Source organism: Anguilla anguilla, chromosome 18 (assembly GCF_013347855.1).
Source record: "Anguilla anguilla isolate fAngAng1 chromosome 18, fAngAng1.pri, whole genome shotgun sequence".
Classification (NCBI taxonomy): domain Eukaryota; kingdom Metazoa; phylum Chordata; class Actinopteri; order Anguilliformes; family Anguillidae; genus Anguilla; species Anguilla anguilla.
In genome coordinates, this window is record NC_049218.1 from 610,749 (window position 1) to 631,782 (window position 21,034).

At 45.0% G+C, this 21,034-nt stretch overlaps 1 protein-coding gene across 32 annotated transcripts in view; it reads right to left on the reverse strand.

Moving 5' to 3' along the window:
- Positions 1-21,034, reverse strand: part of kcnma1a (potassium large conductance calcium-activated channel, subfamily M, alpha member 1a) — a 168,189-nt gene that overhangs the window by 88,194 nt on the left and 58,961 nt on the right. For all 32 annotated transcript variants that reach the window (XM_035400107.1, XM_035400104.1, XM_035400103.1 and 29 more), the window contains exon 3: positions 2,636-2,697. In XM_035400107.1, coding sequence (XP_035255998.1) covers positions 2,636-2,697 — 62 coding nt within the window. The remainder of the gene's footprint in view (positions 1-2,635; positions 2,698-21,034) is intronic.

The window sequence follows — 21,034 nt, forward strand, 5'->3', positions numbered from 1 at the left end:
ACACGCTGTGAACAGTAAGCCTGGCCACTGACACGCTGTGAACAGTAAACCTGGCCACTGACACGCTGTGAACAGTAAACCTGGCCACTGACACGCTGTGAACAGTAAGCCTGGCCACTGACACGCTGAGGTCAAAGTTAGCGATCAGCGGTACTCTCGGATTCAGGTTTCTCACAGGAAGGACCAGCGTTTCTCAGCCTTTTCTTCTTCTGCGACGCACTTTCAGAATGAACACAACCTGAAGGCAGCACACTCTCAAAGGCCAGGATGCACAGTACTGACACTGATGTGACATCTCAACAGTAGACCAAAAGCTTCTTTTGGGGATTTAATTAAGCAATGTACAATTTAATTACATTTATTCTGGCTTTTCTGAATGGAATTTTTTAATTTAGGTTTTATTAATTCATTTGAACTTCTAAAGTTTTTTAGTAGGACTTTTCCCACGGCGGTTAGGAAACAGTTGGTCTAAATGAGCAGCTAGCCTCACGCTGTTCCACACATTGCACGCTGGATGGCTCCTGTCATCGGGCACATCACCGCGTGTTTCCATGAGGCCCTGGATCGGACTCTTAAGCCAGGGTGGAAAGTCTGCGCAACAGGCTCAGCGGTAACAGGTGGGGTTTGGATATAACTCAGAGTCCGACTTCCTGTTTCGCTCCTCACCAAGGGAATGCCCAGCGTGCAACACACCTTTAGCGTCAAGCTAAGCTAATGCAACAAAACAGACTATTTTACAGTCAGCCATTTGTTTCAGTTGTCCAGTAACATAAAGCAGTAATGAAAAGCAGAATTGTGCTGAGGATTGTGTTAGCTTTGGGGTTTGTCTGCTTTTAGTTCAGGTACTATATACAAACAGTGCCTGTCAAAATAGTAGCCTTACAGTTTTTAAAGCCTGTGGTCTCTTAAGTTGAATGTTATGAATACTGGGGTGAAACTGCTCATGTACTTGAGCCCCTAGAAATTAATAAATCCTAATACAAGCTTGAGAAATGGTTTTCCTGGTCTTTAAATACAGCAGTATGTTAAGAATGCCAGATAATTGAAAGCACTGGGTTTAGAGAACAACCTGTCAGTTCATAAATCACAGCTGCTTTAATGCACCATATTTACTTTGGCCAGTTAAAGGGACATTATAGGGTCTACCACACTTCACTCAGTATATCATTATCATAACCTCAACCTGCTGCTCTTTGGATGTAGGCCATACTCTTAAAATGGACGATCAGGGAAAGAATCTGATTTATTTCAATGGTAAAACCCCCATGACCCTGTGGAGTAAAGCCTTTTAAACCCCCCCGGTTAGGCCCTGCACAGCTGCGGTTAGCGCCATCCGAGTAAACTCGGTCGGTGTGTGTGAGTGTGTGTGTGTGCGTCATTACCCTCTCTTTCTCCAAAGTACTCAGAATCAGGAGCAGGAATTGATCCTTCTTCCGACAGACCGTCAGACAGCAGGTGTTAAATGACAGGTATTGACTTTCAGACCCAGGAAAGGGCAGGCACCAGACTGGGCATTAGTGTGGTACAGTGGTTAGGGAAATGGGCGAAGTCAGTGGCTGCAGGTGTAACTCACAGGTACAGTGCACAGCTGCCTGGCCTGAACTGCTTCAGTGAACATCCTCTATAAACGGACTGAGTGTAAGAATGTAAGGTGTGTGAGTCAGTGTGGATAAGAGCATCTGCTAAATGTGTAACGGCAGACCCAGCAGGAAGCAGCAGGTGAGGCGAATCCTCACTTATAACGTAAATTACACAGTCCGCTTCTGAACTGCAGCTATAACACACGCTCCAGAGAACGAACTCGAAGCGAAACGCTACCAAAGGTTCAGTGTTATGCAATGTCCTCTTTCCAGTGTTTGTTCCAGTTGCTTGTTTTCAGCGACATTATCAGTGTTAAAATAGGGTGTTTATATCACCTGCGGTAACAGCGAGAGCCAAGTGGTGCAGAAGAATGGCGAGCTCGTGTTATTCACCTCCGCTCACAAAGTGAAACTGCAGTGGATGGAATGCCGAAAGTACGTCTGGGAAGACCGAACACCTCTCTCCAAAAATTACACAACAGCAGGTGGGCAAGTTCAAAGATGAGCTGCCAGAGGTTGCCACGGAAACTGTTCTTTTTCCCAGCGATGGAAAAAGAAAAATGCATATATGCAGCGGAGTCGAGAGGAAGAGATGGAATAGAACATGGGGGGGGGAAACAGAATTCTACTTTACCCTTACCCCCTCTTTCACGGAGATGCATTTGAGCGATACACAATCAGTGTATTACTTTAGAGTCTATGGCTTATGAATTCTGCATAAAGCACCCATCTCTCATTACACACAGCCTGAAAGTGCTACAGTAATATGAAGGATATTTATAGAGCTAGAATGTCTTCCATCTATCCACTCAAGGGCAATTTACACACCAAACATATCCAAGACTTATAAATCACTCACCTTAAAAATACACAGTAAATGTCATAACGAAAGCCATTCGTTAGGAATGATGCGATTTGTAAATACAGCTAATACTGCACACCACGTTTTTGAGAACAGCGACATGGAAACAGAGTATCTGTGCATGGCCTTGTGGACAAATTTAATGTGAGTGAAATGTTCAGGATTTGTTTTTATGAGACAGAGCTTAACTTACTCTGAGGAGTCTATGAAGTAAATCCCAAGAGCTCCTATGCTGAGGGCAAACACCAGCACAACCTGCGGGGGGTGGGGGGGGGGGAGAGAGAGAGAGAGGAAATTAGTGGGTCATGGATGCTCTTCTGACCAACAAGTTAAATAACTGCAAGCATGGTGTCCATGCTGTTTTAGAAGATATTTAAGGAATCACACGGCATTCATTTATGAAATACATCTGGCAGTAATTTCAGATAACAACAGCTGTTTTCAGAAAGTTGGCTAGCTCCCCAAGCACATGATTTTGATCATTTACAATGCTATAAATCCAATTTGACACCAACACATCCCAATTCAGTATAGTTTATACATCCAGTATAGTTTATAAATCCAGTATGGTTTATAAACCCAGTATAGTTTATAAATCCAGCATAGTTAATAAATAATCAATGTCATTAAATGGGTTATTAGTCTCTCTGCCCGGCCGACACAGCTAGCTAGTTTCTGGCTAATGGGATACTGAGAGCAGCTGAGACGGCCATTGGGGAAGATGATGACTGTCCTGTTAAATATTAATATTCTAGGTAGTTCCTCATGAACGATCCCAAGTAAAATACCCCCCCCCCCAGGCGCCTACACTTTCTTCATATTTTATAAGCGCTATTCGTTCTGCCTGAGCTGAGTTTAACTGGTTTCAGTTGAACTGTTTGTCTAAGAAAATGGCAGGCGCTCGCTCATGCCAAAGCACACCAATCTGTCCCAGCTAATTGGCTATTAGCTGCCCGTCAATTTCCCCACGGCTACTGTCCTGGGTGACTGATGAGCTGAGCTGTATTAAGCCCATGTGTAAAAAAACTAAACAACAACAGTCAGTACACATGCTGCAGTGACTAATGTAAGGCAACAGGTTCTGGTGTTGTCAGCTGTGATTAAATTGGAGTTACTGAATGATTACACTTCAAGAGAAACATTTTTCTGGGCCCTAAATAAAACATTTACACCGAGCACAGTGCAGGAGTATAAAACAACAACACACTCGGAATCCAAGCCAAGCCTGAAGTCCGGTTAGAGACACTACTATGCATCTTGGGGTACAATGCATAGTTTTCATCATGATGTGGACATCTGTGTGACATTTCTTATGAATGGAATATTACAGAAATGATCAATTATCAATGTCCATCAAACATGAAATGGAAATTTTCCTTCAGCTCTTGGTTACAAATATAAAAACACAGATTATCAATCAATAATGCATGATTAAACAATACATTAACGCACAATTGAGTATGAAGCAGATGTCCATAGATTAATGAAAAATACATGAACACAACATTGAGTACACAGCAGTTATCAAACATTAAATAGAACATTAAGTATACAGACGCTATCCATAGATCAACAAACAATACAAAAACACAACTGTGAGCACAAAGCACTGTTCATGTTCCAGCTTGTTCATTGAGAATGGAATTATTTGCTCTTTATCCAGCTTTTCCAGGCTAGCCTCGAGAATGAGAAATATCGCAGGTGTCTGCAGTCCAGCCATAAACCCTTTTAATGGCTTCCCTTCAAACCGAACGTGTGTAAACACTGGCTAGCTTTAGTGCCAGCTACCTTACAGGCCTGGTGTACAACCTGAGCCACTGTCTATAAGAGAGATTCCGATGTCAGAATGCAGTATATTAAATTAGGACACCCTCAATAAGTGAGGCTGTAAGCTGCTGTTATTGTCATTCCAAACCTCAAAACACCGCCAGTTCCAGAGTCACTGTCTAGAAGTTTTTGTAAACGTAACAGGTGGCATAGTCAAACGTAAGCATGCTTTTCAAAAATCGTTCCAGGATTTAGTCTTAGTTAAAACTGTTTCCACAACTTCTCCATGCATACTGACTGGCTCAAAGCTGGGACAGTCTACGTCAGGGGCGTCCAACCGAATCCCCAGGGGCCCGCAGTGTCTGCAGATTTAGTGGCTTCCTCTCAATCAGCTGCCAATTAAGGCCTTGAGAACAAGATGTGTGGATTCTTCAGCCAATCAATGACTTGAACGAACCACGGGTGTGGAGAACTCCACGGAAACCAGCAGGCAATTTGGCCCTCCTGGACTGGAGTTTGACGCCTGCGGGGCTGGAGTTTGCCACCTGTGGGGCTGGAGTTTGCCACCTGTGGGGCTGGAGTTTGCCACCTGTGGGCTACACTATTCACTAACCTCACTCCGAGGCATGGGAGGCCTTTTGTGACTATAGAAATACTCTAATCATACAGACACACACCAACTGGCCAATAAGTCCCTGAATTTCTGAGCTACGCAATAAAGACAAAACCATATGGCATTACAGTTGTATGCACTGCATTAGTCATGGATATTAAGGTATTGTACCCATAATACATGTCGAAACACACATGTCGACTAATGAACATCATAAAAATGTCTGTAAAAAGTGGAGTGCTAAATGTGACTGGTGTGTATATCGATGCCAAGTGCGTGATTTACCAGAACTTTTAATAGTAGATCTCAGGACTCCTCCTACAACTAGCAGGTGCTGTCATTATGCTTCAGATGTCAGCAGGTGCTCCTACCCAAGGACACAAGCTTCTCAGTGCAGAAGCAGGACCTCAGCTCTCCTTATAATTCAATGTACTGTTGCCAAGACTCGGACCTCCAACATCCAACAGTCAAATATGTACTGTCCACGAGATCAAAGGCAAATGTAGCCATGACAGGAAGTGGAGAATGGCCAGGGGCAGTCTGGGGGAAGTGTGAAGCAGAGGCTGTACAGACGAACGAAGACTGTTCAGTGAGAACCACTCAGGACTGCGGCCTGGGCACACGGTGGGCATGATGGCACAACACAGCAGCCTGGGCACACAGTGGGCACAACACAGCAGCCTGGGCACACGGTGGGCACAACACAGCAGCCTGGACACACGATGGGCACGATGGCACAACACAGCAGCCTGGGCACACAATGGGCACGATGGCACAACACAGCAGCCTTGGCACACGATGGGCACGATGGCACAACACAGCAGCCTGGGCACACGGTGGGCATGATGGCACAACACAGCAGCCTGGACACATGGTGGGCACGATGGCACAACACAGCAGCCTGGGCACAGGGTGGGCACGATGGCACAACACAGCAGCCTGGGCACATGGTGGGCACGATGGCACAACACAGTGGCCTGGGCACACGGTGGGCACGATGGCACAAAGCTTCAGCTTGTGAGCTTCCATACTGCCGCTGACCTGCCATTCATTTTTCAAATCAAGGAAACGCTCTTAAATCAAGATCGCAATAGAGGCAAACAGAAGTTTTCAAAGCATACTGCGTCCGGAGAGATGTTGGGAGATGCCAAAACGCAGCTGGAGAGAGAGCCAAAAATAGCTTTCAAAGAAATATGCAACATCATCTGGGCGTTGAGAAACTGCAATTAAAAAGTGGAAAATGGAACCATTAGTCATGAACAACATGCAAAATCAAGCATTTGTACTCCCATGTTCAAACAAGTAAGTTAAGTAGGTTTCTGGCAAGAGACCGTTTCCAAGCGAGCTCCCATTCCCCGCTCAGTTTCCCTAAATGCCTTCAAGCTTTCTACCCTGCTCTGTATTAAAACTCCACAAATTAAACCGTTTTCCATGAAATATTAACACCTTTATGACCACGACCTTCAATTTAAAAGTAAATCTTAACTTAAGATTAAAAGCCAGACCCAGTTAAGACAGGGGAGGGGAAATAAGTCAGGAGACAAAAGTACAAACAGGCAAACGTAGACAGCACAGGTACAGCATCAAAGAGTACCCACTGCACAGGTACAGTACTGCAAGAAAAACATCATACAGGGACTACCCAGCACAGCCAGGAAACACAGACACTGGTATCATTATTAGTGTTTGAGCACATTTATCTCATCACACGTCACCCTGTGTGTGTCACCACGCTACACTGGCACCAGACTGGCACCAGACTGGCACCAGACTGGCAGCCCACCCACAAGACAGCGCGGCCCTAAGATCCACCAGCACCACCAATCACACCCCCGACTGACACTGTGTTAAAAAGATCCAGCTGACCCCGCTGCCTTTCTCTCTTTAGTTATTACACAATAGACGGGCGTACAGAAGCAGGCAATGCCATACATAATGCATCACTGCAGCCCGATTATTTTCCCACAATGCATCGTTTGATTGTTACTCTGCATAACAGCCACCTCGGTGAGAAAAACACCTTTGTGCATTTTTAATGCGGGGGGCCCTTTGTCTTCTGAAACGGGAGGCCCTTCAGGGGAATTTCCACACAACGCCGTGGATAATAACGAGAGGAACGAAGGAGGCTTTTAAGAGTGATCAAAAGAGCGTTTTCATAAAACCACGCCAGTACAGCTGCCCTGTCTGAAAGTCTGGCCCCAGCACAAGCCTCCATCATCACGCTGGTTTTGACAGTAAAACCTCAGAGATCCGAACGCTTCGGGATTGGGGGGGGGGGCGGGGGGTTCGGAACTCCTGTAACTGTTCCAGCGCATGGATGAGCCCCAGTCAGGTATCGAATCCAGACCGTGCCGGTGCATGCAGGCGTAATCCCCACAGGGAGACAGTATTGGTTCCAAGCCTTGCCCAGGGAGGGTAGGATTCCAGTCGTCCAGGATGACTGTTTCTCACCAGTGCCCCCCGGTGGTCAATAAAGCGCCTGCAAGCCTCTAAAGCCACATGTAAAGCATCTTCCTTCGACTCGTGCCTGTGCTGCGATGTAATCAAAATATTTCTAAATGAGCTATTCCGCAGTTTAAATCAACAATACACAACTCACTAGGACATTATTTTTTCTAAATCTAGTCTCCGAAAATCAATGTAATTAATGTAATAAAGTCTGTTTGAAATTAATATCTTGAATAAGTTCATATGTATTTAATATGACCATAGAACCAGCATTTGGATAACTGCACCAAGTATTGAACCCTGATTCCTCAGTTAGGGGCTAAATTAGCAGTGGCCTGTCAACCACTCTGAGTTTCTCTCCTCAGCGCCAAACAAGGCATCTCACAATAAAGGTGCAAACTTGAGCAATCAGTTTCCCCTGAGGTGAGTTAACCCAGGCTAATGCACGCAGCTGAGCTGTGAAAGAGGAGTTAACAGGCTCTTATCAGCTACAACACGGGCACCCAAACCTGGCCCTAGGAACAGAGCATTCACTGTTTCACACTCTAAACAGGCCGGAGCCACAAAGCGATCACAGAATAAAGATTTCACACCTGAGCAGGCATGCAGAATGAGTCCTGAACAAGAGAGATGCATTAGTTAGGTCTGTCTATGGCGATTCACATTAATCCCTAACAATGCATTCCAGATCATTAAGAATAATTGTGAAAGCATCTAAAAAGACTAATCACACTCAATGAACTGAGACAGCTGTCCTATACATTTGTTTCATGGACAAATTGTAATGAAAGTCTTTGCTAGAATGGAATTTACTTTTTAATCTTTCTGAGTACCTCAAACAAAAAAAACATATTTATTTCATAGGGACATCGGCCTGAAAAGTACTGAGAGATGTGAATTCTAAATCAGTATTCAATTTACAGCTCATCAAGACCAAGTTACAGTAAGTCAGTTTAGCTGGGCCCCAGGCCCAAGACTGAAAATCTCTCTGGTGCCCCAAATTAATTAATCCTCACATTTGTTTATCATTAGCAATGGCAAGCCTGCTTCATGTTCAGTGATGACCATCCCCATGAAGGACTGATTGGAAAGGGAATTGGGTTTTGGATTGGAGTGGGAATGGGGTGGGAATTGGGTTTTGGATTGGAGTGGGAATGGAGTGGGAATGGGGTGCGAATTAGGACTGGGGATCAGATAAAAAGCCCCACACAAACAGGCTTTAGTGAGGTCATGCAGGAGACCGCTGCACTCACCAGTCTGTTAATGGGAGGTTAAGAGTCTGTTTACAGTGCACTGAATCCACACCCGTGTCTGAAACAACATGGCTGCTTTTCCTCTTAATCTGTGAGTGTTAGTGCAGTCCAAAACTAGGCCACAAATTTTGAGCCAACAGGAAATTCAAAAGGACATGCAATCGCTTCGCATTAATCATAAATACCGATTTCCTATATACCCAGGGTTGCTGAGAAATCAAACTGTCAAATCAGCCGTTAAAGTAAAAGCAATTTTTTAAAAATACACTGCTACCAAATGTGTGCTTCTTGAGACTGTTTGTTTATGTGAACCCGATGTGGGGATTTGTTCTATATGGTCTGTAACGTTATAAAGGTTAATAAAGGAAATAACAAGGCTGCACTTGAAGGTCACAAGCAGCACAAGTTTAAACACCATAATTCGCCAGACACATGCGTAAGGGACCATAGAGGTCAGGTTCATATTCCGTAATTAAAAAAGCATTTTTCTTCTCTTTCACATTACTACTGTCTGCCTGCATTAATATAACAGCCAGACAGCTAATAAAATGACTCCGAAATGATAGTCCAATGATACCCAGTACAATAACAGATCTGATATCTGTTCACGTGTATTAATACTGCAATATTTATAATGCATTCCACACACAGTGCCAGGAAAATACCCTTACGGAGAATATTGATTTCAAAGACTGCATCATATTAACCTGTGTCAACAGTATAGTCCAATCACAGTTTTTAGGTCAGGGCAATTTGTAAGTAGTAAAGTTTGCTTAAGGCGCTTTATGTCTTTTTCTTAATCTTCACTTTTTTTTTTGTTGCCATTTTTCTCCCATTTTCTCCCCAATTTAGTCTTTATACCAATCGTTATACCAATTCCCTGTGTGCATCACAGTCCTGGTCAATGCTCTATCCTGTCGGTCTGGGGAGGGTGTAGAATACCACACGCCAGTCTCCGATACATGTGGAGTCACCAGCCGCTTCTTTTCACCTGACAGCCAGAAGTACTGCTGCCGGGTATTGAACCCGGGTCTCTGCGGTGGTAGGCGAGTGCTTTCACCTCTACCCAGACGGCCCCATCTTCACATATTTTATTGGACAGCATAAATTGTTTAGCAACATCACAGCCGGGGAAATCAACACAACAGCGAATCAGCAGCATCACAGCCTCAGAAATCAACAACACGAGGCTCAACATCCTACAGATAGGAGCAGAGTATTTCAGCATAATACCTTATATTATTATATAACACATATAATAGCTTATGTTATTATATATTTAATTCAGCATAACCAGAAAACTTTAACAACAGTTCAACAAGGGTTGAAATAACTTCAGTAACTCCAATAAAAAAGTTATTTTCAAAGAAATAACTTTTAACTTTATTTTACAGTACAGCCTACAGCTTTTTTTTCCCCGAAGAGTCGGTATGTGTTTGAAAGATTTTGTTTAATATTACAGCACCTACAAGCATTTACACACATACACACACACACAAATATATATTTTTTGTGAATGCCTGTGAGTGTGTGTGTGTGTGTATGTGTAAATTCTTTGCAAATCCAACCAAAAACTTTCCTAAGGGATTAATTTTATGATAGGACCATCCTGGGTGCTTTTTTTTTATCTCTACAAAGCAGCTTTCGCTACTCGATATTCTTGAGTTAATAACGGTTTTATCACACAAAACCGTCATCCAAGTGTAATTTACAGTATCTATCTGAGAAACCAAAACATGAGTCTTAGAGTTTTACCTGAATAAAGCCACATATGGGCCATGGCACAGATAATACAGCTTCATATCCACGCTATCAGAAAAAACAGTCACAGTTTCATTCACGTTTAACGTGCTCCATGCATCCACTAATGCAATGTCAACAACGATATTCGCTTGGCCTGATGTTCATACTGCATATTCCGTACCCAAGCTTCTCGTTTATTAGTGAAATGTTTTGTGTCCTCCGACCAGTCGTATAGTTTAAAAAATGAAATTGCTGACATTTATCATTCCCTCTGAAGTAATAAATTATTAATGTTAAGTCATTAAGTGTTGCCCTTTAACGAGATGAAATTGGCTCTTAGACACCGAAGATAAGTGTTGCCATCCCGATGGCTTGTCCCTACGGTACTGAATTATCTGTAAACATCCTAAATCTAGTAACAGATGTGGCCAAATCTGCCCAAAAGCGAACGTGCATTTCCCTAAACGAGTAAATAAATGATGGATGGGTAACAACATGCAGGAAAAGCACAAATGTTCGACTAAATAAATTAATGTTGGAATACACAAAGGTCTTAATCTTTTTGTTTACCTATCCACATCATAAATCATTCTCCGTTTCATCAGTTTTGACACATGCACTAATTTCATCCCTTCTCGGTTATCAGATGAAAACCAATTACCCAAAAAACAGCATGGAAGAGTTTCCTCTCCCAGCCAAAATCACACTGCCACAGCTGACAGTTCTGTGTTTAATGCCAACAGCCAAGGTTCCACATCTGGATTTTTATTTTTCCTTATTTTACTTGATTTATCATTCAGTACAGGATAGAAACTTTACTATATTATATACTCCTGTCTGCATATCTGAGAGACAGAAAATATGCTAATATAAAAATAACATAGAAACAGAATATTGAAGTGAAATAATGATTAAAAAGTGTTGATTTAAAGACAGCACAGCTAGTGGAACTGCTAAAGAATTGTTGCTACTCCACAGTGCAAGCTGGCCTCCCCGGAGGGAACTTCCTGTTTGGAGTCCACCATCTCATTTCCCCTCTCCTGATTGGACCCCTGATCGCCCTTTAAATCGAGTCTTTGGACCCCTGCGGCTCATGGGCTTTATTGACCTGAATGCTGAGACCCAAGAGAAACTCATCTCACGCTGGGACTCAAACCTGCAATCCCCTCTCCCGCACATCAGGACATCATTGGCTATCAAGGCTACTTGGCAACCAATCAAATGCATGCGTTGACTCCAGGAGTAAATGCGTCACACGACAGACCCGGGGCTGCGCTGCAGAACATGTTTCTGACCATTTGTCCCGTCTCTGGTTGAGCGCACAATCCACAGGGAAGACTGCACTGCACAGCCCTCAGCACAGGCCCCAGTGAAGAGGGTCTGGCCTGCAGCCTGTTCCGCAGCCAATAGCAGCAGCTCGCTGCACATGCCTGCCTGCTGCTTCAGTGAGATTAACCCTGCAGCACAGTGCAGCACTACAGAGACGCATCTCACCCAACCCACACAGAAAGGCCCTGCCATCGCTCGGTCCATACAGACACAGACATCACGCTGTGACACCTGACCTTTCCTTTATAACCCCATTTCATTTAATACGCACTCAAATGCTCAGTGACCAATCAAACTCTTACAGAGTTTATCCATGAGTTCACAATGGCCAGAGTGGACTCATATAAACTCTGTGAGCTGAATTAACACTGGACATTTTTTCCGCATAGCAACATTATGACAGTAGTATATTTAACAATCAAGCAGCAGTAATGTTAGTCATGATTCAAAGCAATAAATGTTGAAAATCCATAAAAACTGGTGCATTTGGACCATGTTCATGTTAGGAATACATTTTTAAAAATACAATTTGCAATATTGTTTCTATTGACATAAATATGTTTATATAGCAGCTGTTAAATTAGGGATGCTAACATTAAGAATAAAATTCAGCCTTAAAACTTGTACTGACCCCTGTTTTCAGAATCAATTTTCCAACCATGCTTGTACAACAACACACACAGTGCACTTTGACCAATCACAATCCAGAACGAGTTCTCAGCATTGTATTTCTAAAGTTGCATTGCCATCAGTGAGAAGGCTGGAGTGGTGCATGCTGGGATTGTGTGGCTGACACTGTGCACTCCCTGTAGTCACTCCCAGTTCTCTCCATCGGACTTCATTCATTCCCCCCTTTATTAAAAGGAAGACATTTACGACTCATCGATTAGCAGGAGAAGATCTGGAGTTTCGCCATCCCTGCCATTTCACTGCCATGGCGATGTGAGAAGGAGAATGACTGCTCCAACTCAGCAGGGGAGCACCGTCACTCGCTACCAGCTGGTTGCTCAGCAACCCTTCCCAGCTTTCAACTGCATGCTAATTAAATTCCGTTTGCAATCAAAATAACACGTCAGCGCACTCCCCATACATTAAATATTTAGTAGGACTTTACCTGGTATCATTACCTGGTGTCAAATTTTGATACAGGGGGAAAAGAAAAAAAAAAAAAACCTCAACTATTCTGCCAGGCGTATTACTTTGTGCTGTCAGGGAGACCGGCTCGTAAACTGCGCTTTGGCTCTATAACAGAAAGCTGGGATTCCAGTCTGAAACAGAGCGGATTTCAGTCTGAATCGGAGCGGATTCCAGTCTGAAACGGAGCGGATTCCAGTCTGAAACGGAGCGGATTCCAGCCTGAAACGGAGCGGATTCCAGTCTGAATCGGAGCGGATTCCAGTCTGAATCGGAGCGGATTCACTCAGAGGAAAAGCCATTATTTCCAGCGCCTGCAAGCCTCCTGCTCTGAGACCTGCGCACGACACAATCCCACCAGAGAGCGGTGGAATCACTAACGGCCTCCTCCACAGGAAATGTCACCTACTGCACACGCACCGCCAATTACCTGCTAGGCAGGGGGAAGGGGGAAAAAGCCCAATTTGCCTGAGAATCTGAGTAACGTGTTAGCGCTTCTTTACACCGCGGAAATGGACTGCTGTGAAATCAATTCAGTAAAAGATTCTGTGTAATGCTGAGCTTTTTTAAGGGAACCACCCCTCATCAAAAGCACTTCTGATGAGAAATGTCCGTGCCACATGTGGAGGTAGTGCAGCAGAGGGGACTCTTTCTCTTCTCTAACAGTAGAGAGAAATCTCCCCCCTCCCGAGTGTCTCACACCTGCCATTGCTAATGTACCAATGTTTACAGGAGTTTGTAAGAGCGCTGTTCACTCTCCTTGCTCATGAAGACCCACTTTCCTCCTCACCATTCAGCACTGAGCTGTGGTCATGTGTGCTGAGTCTGAGCACAAAGAGAAATACAGACCGCAGAGTGATTTTCAGTGTATTCTGAAATGATTTTGTTGATTTCACGGAAAAGAACTCTGTTTTGCCTTTAAGCGAGCTCCCTCATCCAACACACAACGGACAGTGTCAAGCAAAATAAATGAACAGAGTTACTGTTATAGCGCCTCATAGATCATGCCCGCACTTGATGTTCATGTTTAGATGAAAAACGTTCTGTTGCCAGCTGTAACATCTCCACACTACTTTTGGTGTATAGAAAAGTGTTCCATTTTCTGACTCTAGATTTGATGAACGGTGGTTGAAAACAAAAACTCATACTACATAAACGAATACGCCCTTAGTCAAAACCATTGTTTACTTTGAATTTTCTGTGGTCACGGTTCTTTATTTTTTCCACACTGCTGCGGTAGACATCTGTCCGATTCTGAGCTAAGATGAATAATAAATAGAAACCCACCAAGGCCAAAAAGAGCGTTTGTCTTCCTATTCTCTCTCGACTAGCATCCTGCGGGGACAAACCTGCTCCAGCAGCCAGCTGCTAGCCGAGGGATGGAGGGTCCGGAGCTGCGTTTAATAATGTATGGACACGGCGAGGAAACACACCGAAATAAACAGCACCAAAACGGCGCTGTGCGCTCGCGACAACGCAAACAGAGGCTTCCAACGACGCTGACAGAGGCTTCTAACGGCGCAAACAGAGGCTTCCAACGACGCTGACAGACAGGCTGCATACGGCAGCAGCGAGCACATCGCAGCAAGTTTACGCTCTGTCCCTGCGATGCCTCATCCACAGACAGAGCGAGGCGTTCCTGCGATATCACTGACTGAGATCAGGCCCCATCTGAGCCAAACAGGCCCACTGGATCCTCTCTGCCACAGCAGGCTGGATACCCACCGCGGTCCTGTCTATTAGGCCACAGAGAGGAGGGTCACATGACCCTGCAGCAGGAAGATTGGCTGGGCAAATTCATTTTTTGCCGGGTCAGTTTCTCATCTTAAGGGGAACTGATGTGTCGGGTTTGAGGTCAGAGTTGGAGTACAGGACTGATGAATTTCTGAGACCGGTTTTAGGCTTCAGAAGCAGGCTCCTCAAAACACCAAGCACCACCTGGCAGGGTGTGGTACCTCCCAGACATGCCTCCCAGACATGCCACCTTACAGACCATGGTTTGGGTAATTATTTTAATTCTCTCTGGTTCACTCCCAGACATGTATCAGTAGATTAAAATTGGGACAGAACATGGCAGTATAAATAAAAGTGCAGTGTTGCTAAACGGCTCAAGATGAAGCTGCGCTCTTTCTGCAGTGCAGTCCACTCTCACCAGAGCCATTTGGGCTCAGCACCTTGTTCAAGGGCACAAGGGCAACAGAGCAACCCCAGGGACAATCATGCAAAGCCAGACCGCAAACCCAAATGCATGCAAAACCTAATCTGATCAAGACCCGCATGTCAAACTTCAGCACACCTTTCACACAGTCTGGATGATTGCTCATTGGAGTGAACCATGTGATGCACTACACAGGTCAGAAGGGAGGACAAGTTTCATCAAGTCTTCCTGTTGGCCCAGCGCATCACTTAACTATTCGCTGAAACAGCTAGTATTTAAAACCGCAAGGGCAAGACACAGCCCAGCGCCTCCCCTCAGCTCCCTGCACACCATGGGCCCAGTCCCAGCACAGCACGCCCAAATACTAACAGCACCCTCGAACACTGACAGAACCCCCAAATCCTCACAGCACCCCCGAATACTAACAGCACCCCAAAACCCTGACAGCACCCAAAAACCCTGAGCACCCCAAACCCTGACAGCACCCAAAAATCCTCACAGCATCCCAAACCCTCACAGCACCCCAAACACTGACAGAACCCCTAAAACCCTGATAGCACCCCCAAACACTGATAGCACCTGGAAGCTAAGGATTCTGCTCACACAGAGCACTTGAATGATAACTTCACTGGAATGCACTGACACACTGCACTGTTTAAAAAGCAGACATCCATATTTGATAAAGAACACACATCCATATCTGAAACCCATCCTCATTTACTTTAATAGCCAAGAACAAGAGAGAGCTCTTTTGAAATACACAGCATAAACATATTATTGAGGATAAATAACTATTTGCGGTAATATAAATTACCCTGAGGAGAACAATTACTAACGACTATAAAATACTACAGACCTGCCACTTCATTATTCTGCTGGGGCAAATAAAATAAGAACTAAACTCTACTGCAGGGATGCAGAATCGGGATGATGCCAGAAGGTATTATAAAACAGGCCTAAATGTGGCTTGGCCCATTGTTCCCATCCAAAACATTAATATGCCATTTCATCACATCGCAGACTGATATGAAATGTTCAGGATCAGCGCATCATAAATCTTATATGCTGCTCTTTTATATTTCTCCAAGGAAAAATCGCCAGGCCGCAATTAAGTCTGTGTGTGGAAGTTTTCCAGTGGTCTGTGCCATCTAATCACACAGCGCAAACCTATGCTGACACCTCAAAAATTCAAGTAATTTATAGCAGCATTGATCTTCCCTTTGTAACGATCTTTTTCATGATTTGGTTATGAAAACTCAATCACACACGCATTTGCCCGCAGGCTTATTACATTACATTTATTTGCAAAGCTAAGCAACTGCACACAGAGATTAAAAAGGGTTTGAACTAAAAGACAAAAAATTATAGAACAGTTAATGCAGACAAATGCCCTGGTACTGTAATGCCATCTTCAAATCCCATTTATCCCATTTATTAATGGTGGCTGAGATTTTTCCCCTTCTGCACTGTAACACCTAGACTCATATCCGAGTCCAAATCAGCCCCAGCTGAGCAGTCACCCTGGAGCTTCAGAAGGGATGGGACCCCCCTGATAATAGCCGGATGTTCATTACCCATCCTGCATGCGATGTCCCTGTGCATTCTGGGAACTGGGCAAAACAGCAGCAGCATTGCCCACCGTCCCTTTCTCAAAGCCCTGCCCATAATGACTTAAGTGAGCCGGAACTCTGAATTTTAATGCAGATCCAAACAGATTAACATTTTACCCTGTAGCAACACCCAGAGAACATTAAATCAGAAGCACGACTACAGAAAGTGTTTCACCCAGTTAACAGTTACGCCAGCGCAGTACCGAGAACGATAAGATGGGGCATTCATCATCCTGAATAAAGCATTTTAGTGTCAGTATTGGTATTTTTGCTCACAATAAGGACGTTTAATTTACAGCCTATGTTCTGTTCTATCTGTAGTCTCCTATCTGTAGTACCCACAGTATCACACCCTGATATTACAGCCATACAATATCACACCCATACAATATCACACCCTGATATTATAGCCATACAATATCACACCCTGATATTACACAGCCATACAATATCACACCCTGACATTACCACTGATGCTGCACTGCTGAAACTGATTCACAGGAACCACAATTATGGAAAATGAATCACATAAATCAATACAATAGCTATCCACAACAAAAACAAGATCATATTACTTACGACCACGCTCCTGCTTGCAGTGATATGCTCATAAATGTGTCAACAAATGTAGGAAGACACCAGCTGGGACTAAATTCAGTTGTTACTCGCTATCCGTCAGCACATTAAAGAGCCCAATAATCCTCCGTTTTTCGGCTTATCAGCCACCCATAATTATTAGCATTAGTCAGCATTTCAACTGCAACAATGAAGTATAATCCTTCAGAATTTCCCAGAAACGTCAGCGATGTCTCAGTAAGTGCTTCATCTGCTTATATACAGTACAGTACTGATCAACACACTGTTATGCACAGTAAGGGAAAGATATAAATGTGGCCCGTGGTTACAAGGTCACACATTTGGGGAAAACACCAGATCCACTGGAGGTACACCCAGGCCAAAAATGAAGTGCAAAAGAATATTAAAATTTCATTTCTCTTCAAAAAGAGATTGAAAAGCAGGATGAAATGATTACATGACATTCAGTTACAGAGCTGAATCAGAGTAACAGTGCTAAAATGAAGAAATGGTCTCAATGGTCTTTAATTTCTACAGTTTGACAAATAGGGCCAACTGCAAAAGCCCAGGCAGTCTGAACCTTGTGTGAAAGCCACAGCTCGACCTATGAGTTCCGTTAGAAACCCAAATCCCGCCCAAATTAATCTGCAAGATTAGGAACAGCAGTTTCGGTACCAATACAGCTCAGTGGTCTACAATCGAGCAGCAAGCCCCTGTGCTGAGGTCATTTCAATTAGTCCAAAACACACACACACAACGCCTGGTGCATGCTAAGTGATCTCAGCCCAAATGTAGCACTTTTATTGCCCTCCAATGGCGTGTTTCCTTTTTACAAATCACATTCCAGATAAATCGATGTATAATACGGTAAAAGTACCCATCAGAATGCTGGAGGAGCAGGGAGAGGTGGCAATCTTATGACCCATGCGATAATGAGGTGAGAACCCATATTAAATGTGAAATGCACACACACAAACATGCATTTCAAACGAGAGCTTTAGAAACAGCGCCCTCCCCTGGCCCTGCTGCACCGCGACGCTTAGCGAGCACGCGCAGATATCCCAGCATGCATCAGAACCCAAACTCATGCGGTGGGTCGCGCCCCGCCACGCTTTAATGAGTAGCGCCTCGCAGGAAGTGGGAAGTGGAAGGAGCAGATCTCAGAGAAACGCGGCCCACCAGGGACAGGCAAGCAGACGCTCGGCACAAACAGCAGGAGGCTGTAAGCGCTGAGAATGCGGCTTCAGCACGGCATGGCTGGCTTCCCTTTCCTAATTACATAAAGCCACTAATGATACTTATTTACCATATACAGGGGTATTCATGTTCTCACACAACCCTAATCCCTGTAAGCACGTACAGCAGAATCAGACCAGCGGGTAGCCCCGGGCGTCTCTGACATTGTGCCCGAGTCCTTGGGTGGGCGTCCATAATGGCTTTATTTCTGAAAACTGACCAGCGGGAAATCCAGCTGCTCTGCCGGACTGCCAGAGACACTGTAACCTCTGAGATTCTCAATATGCTTAGTGATTACTGATGCCACACAGAACAGAGTAAGAGTTGTCTGACACAGTAGCCTCAGCCAGGTTGCCAGCGCAGGCCCCAATGCCCCTGCCCTCCCCATGAGAGAATGAGAGGGACACAGTGTGGTAGGAGGATGCTCTGAGCACCTGCGGCTGCTAGCACTCTCTCACTCCTCCTATGCTTTCAGAATGGCTTCATTGCTTAAACTGCATTTGTCTATAAATAGTTGGTCTAAATCAGACCAAATGTTCAAGTTACACTTCGTTTGCAATGGGAAAATTGAGGAGTGGATGCATATGTAAATGAACACAATGACATCACATCGGCATGCAAATGAACATGAGATTCAGAGATTTTTCATCTAGTAAAATATTGTGGTGCGTCGCCTCCTTCCCTCGGACACCGAGGCTGGTGCTCAATGTCACCTTCACTGGGAATACATTCTGTGCCAATTTTCAGAAGTCTTGTAGCATGTTCTTGTTTTCAACAGCGAGCAGCTATAATTACAGGAAAAAATGTTGTTTTCCCTCAAACATTCAGAATGCATTCTGAACAAATAATTTAGCACTCATTAGCAACGCAGTATGAAAACACGTTCACTGATTGAATGAGGTCCTTCGTTTCTCATGCTTATTTTGTATGTTAACTGGAAATGCTGACAATAAAAACATCAGAATGAATGAATGAATGAGTGCTTTCAAGTGGACATTAACTATTAAATGCAGATTAAATTGTTTACAAAAGTTCTGTATTTCCAACACTCCTACCAAAAGCAGTTAGCATTGCTTTAACAGTTATGTCCATTAAACACAGATCATAAAGAAAACATTAGGTGATCGAAACACTAGCAAATTAAAGCAGCCAAACTAATTCTTTCATCACACTGGCCATACAGACACCCTCAAACAGGCAGAATCTCATATGAATCTCAGATGCACGTGTGTCACCACCTCAGCAGCAAGTCCACGCCATGCTCACGTCTGAGCATGCTCCGCTGCTCCTGCAACCTCATTGGCTCCTGAAGAGGATGGATCCATATGAAACAGACTCCAGAGCCGCGCTGTCCATAATTAATTGCAAAATTCCAAATTAATACCGCAGGTCGCTGAGAGCTTGAACGAGTGTTATGACGAAGAAGACACTAAATCAATAAACATAAGCAATACAGCTACATAGATAAACTAGGATGGGTTATACGATGCACACGGAATGTTTATTCATCATTATGTTTACCGTTCCTTTGCCGTGGGAGACAGAGTTGGAAAGTAATCTTTTATATTACGAGCAATATCACTTTTATACCGCTGTCATGTTTGTGTGTTGAGTCCACAGAGACCCATCACAGTCCTGCCACACGGGTCCTAACGAGGGAAGAACGACTCACATTTTAAATCACGTGCTGACTAATGCCCCCCTTGCGCCCCCCTCGTGCCCCCCCCCCCCCCCCCCCCCCCCCCCCCCCCCCCCCGCGTGCAGACGGCAGTGAACACAGACACTTGCATGTGAAGTGTGAATGGCAGGAGCGCGGGGTCGGTTTTCTAAACGTTTATTTGAAAAGTCCCAGAACGGCGTCTCACACGAGACAGGATGTCAGTGTCGTTTCCGTGGAGACCGAGGTCTTTCACCACTTCAGTCATTTCCACACCGCGGGCGGGCCGTAGCTGAACCCGCCGCTGAAACCCCGCGCAGAGCCCCCAGAGGCTGTGTCTGGAAGCAGGACTCATTCCTCCATAACCCCACCGCGTGGAGAGGCTGTGTCTGGAAGCAGGACTCATTCCGCCATAACCCCACCGCGTGGAGAGGCTGTGTCCGGAAGCAGGACTCATTCCTCCATAACCCCACCGCGTGGAGAGGCTGTGTCCGGAAGCAGGACTCATTCCTCCATAACCCCACCGCGTGGAGAGGCTGTGTCCGGAAGCAGGACTCATTCCTCCATAACCCCACCGCGTGGAGAGGCTGTGTCCGGAAGCAGGACTCATTCCTCCATAACCCCACCGCGTGGAGAGGCTGTGTCCGGAAGCAGGACTCATTCCTCCATAACCCCACCGCGTGGAGAGGCTGTGTCCGGAAGCAGGACTCATTCCTCCATAACCCCACCGCGTGGAGAGGCTGTGTCCGGAAGCAGGACTCATTCCTCCATAACCCCACCGCGTGGAGAGGCTGTGTCCGGAAGCAGGACTCATTCCGCCATAACCCCACCGCGCAAAAGAGCGTCGGCTTAAACAGCGACTCTCTGAGGAGCCATGAACATGCCTGCAGTGCAGTCAGGAGGGTCTGGGTAAAGTCAGGGTGGAGGAGGGTCTGGGTAAAGTCAGGGTGGAGGAGGGTGGAGGAGGGTCTGGGTAAAGTCAGGGTGGAGGAGGGTCTGGGTAAAGTCAGGGTGGAGGAGGGTCCGGGTGGAGGAGGGTCTGGGTAAAGTCAGGGTGGAGGAGGGTCT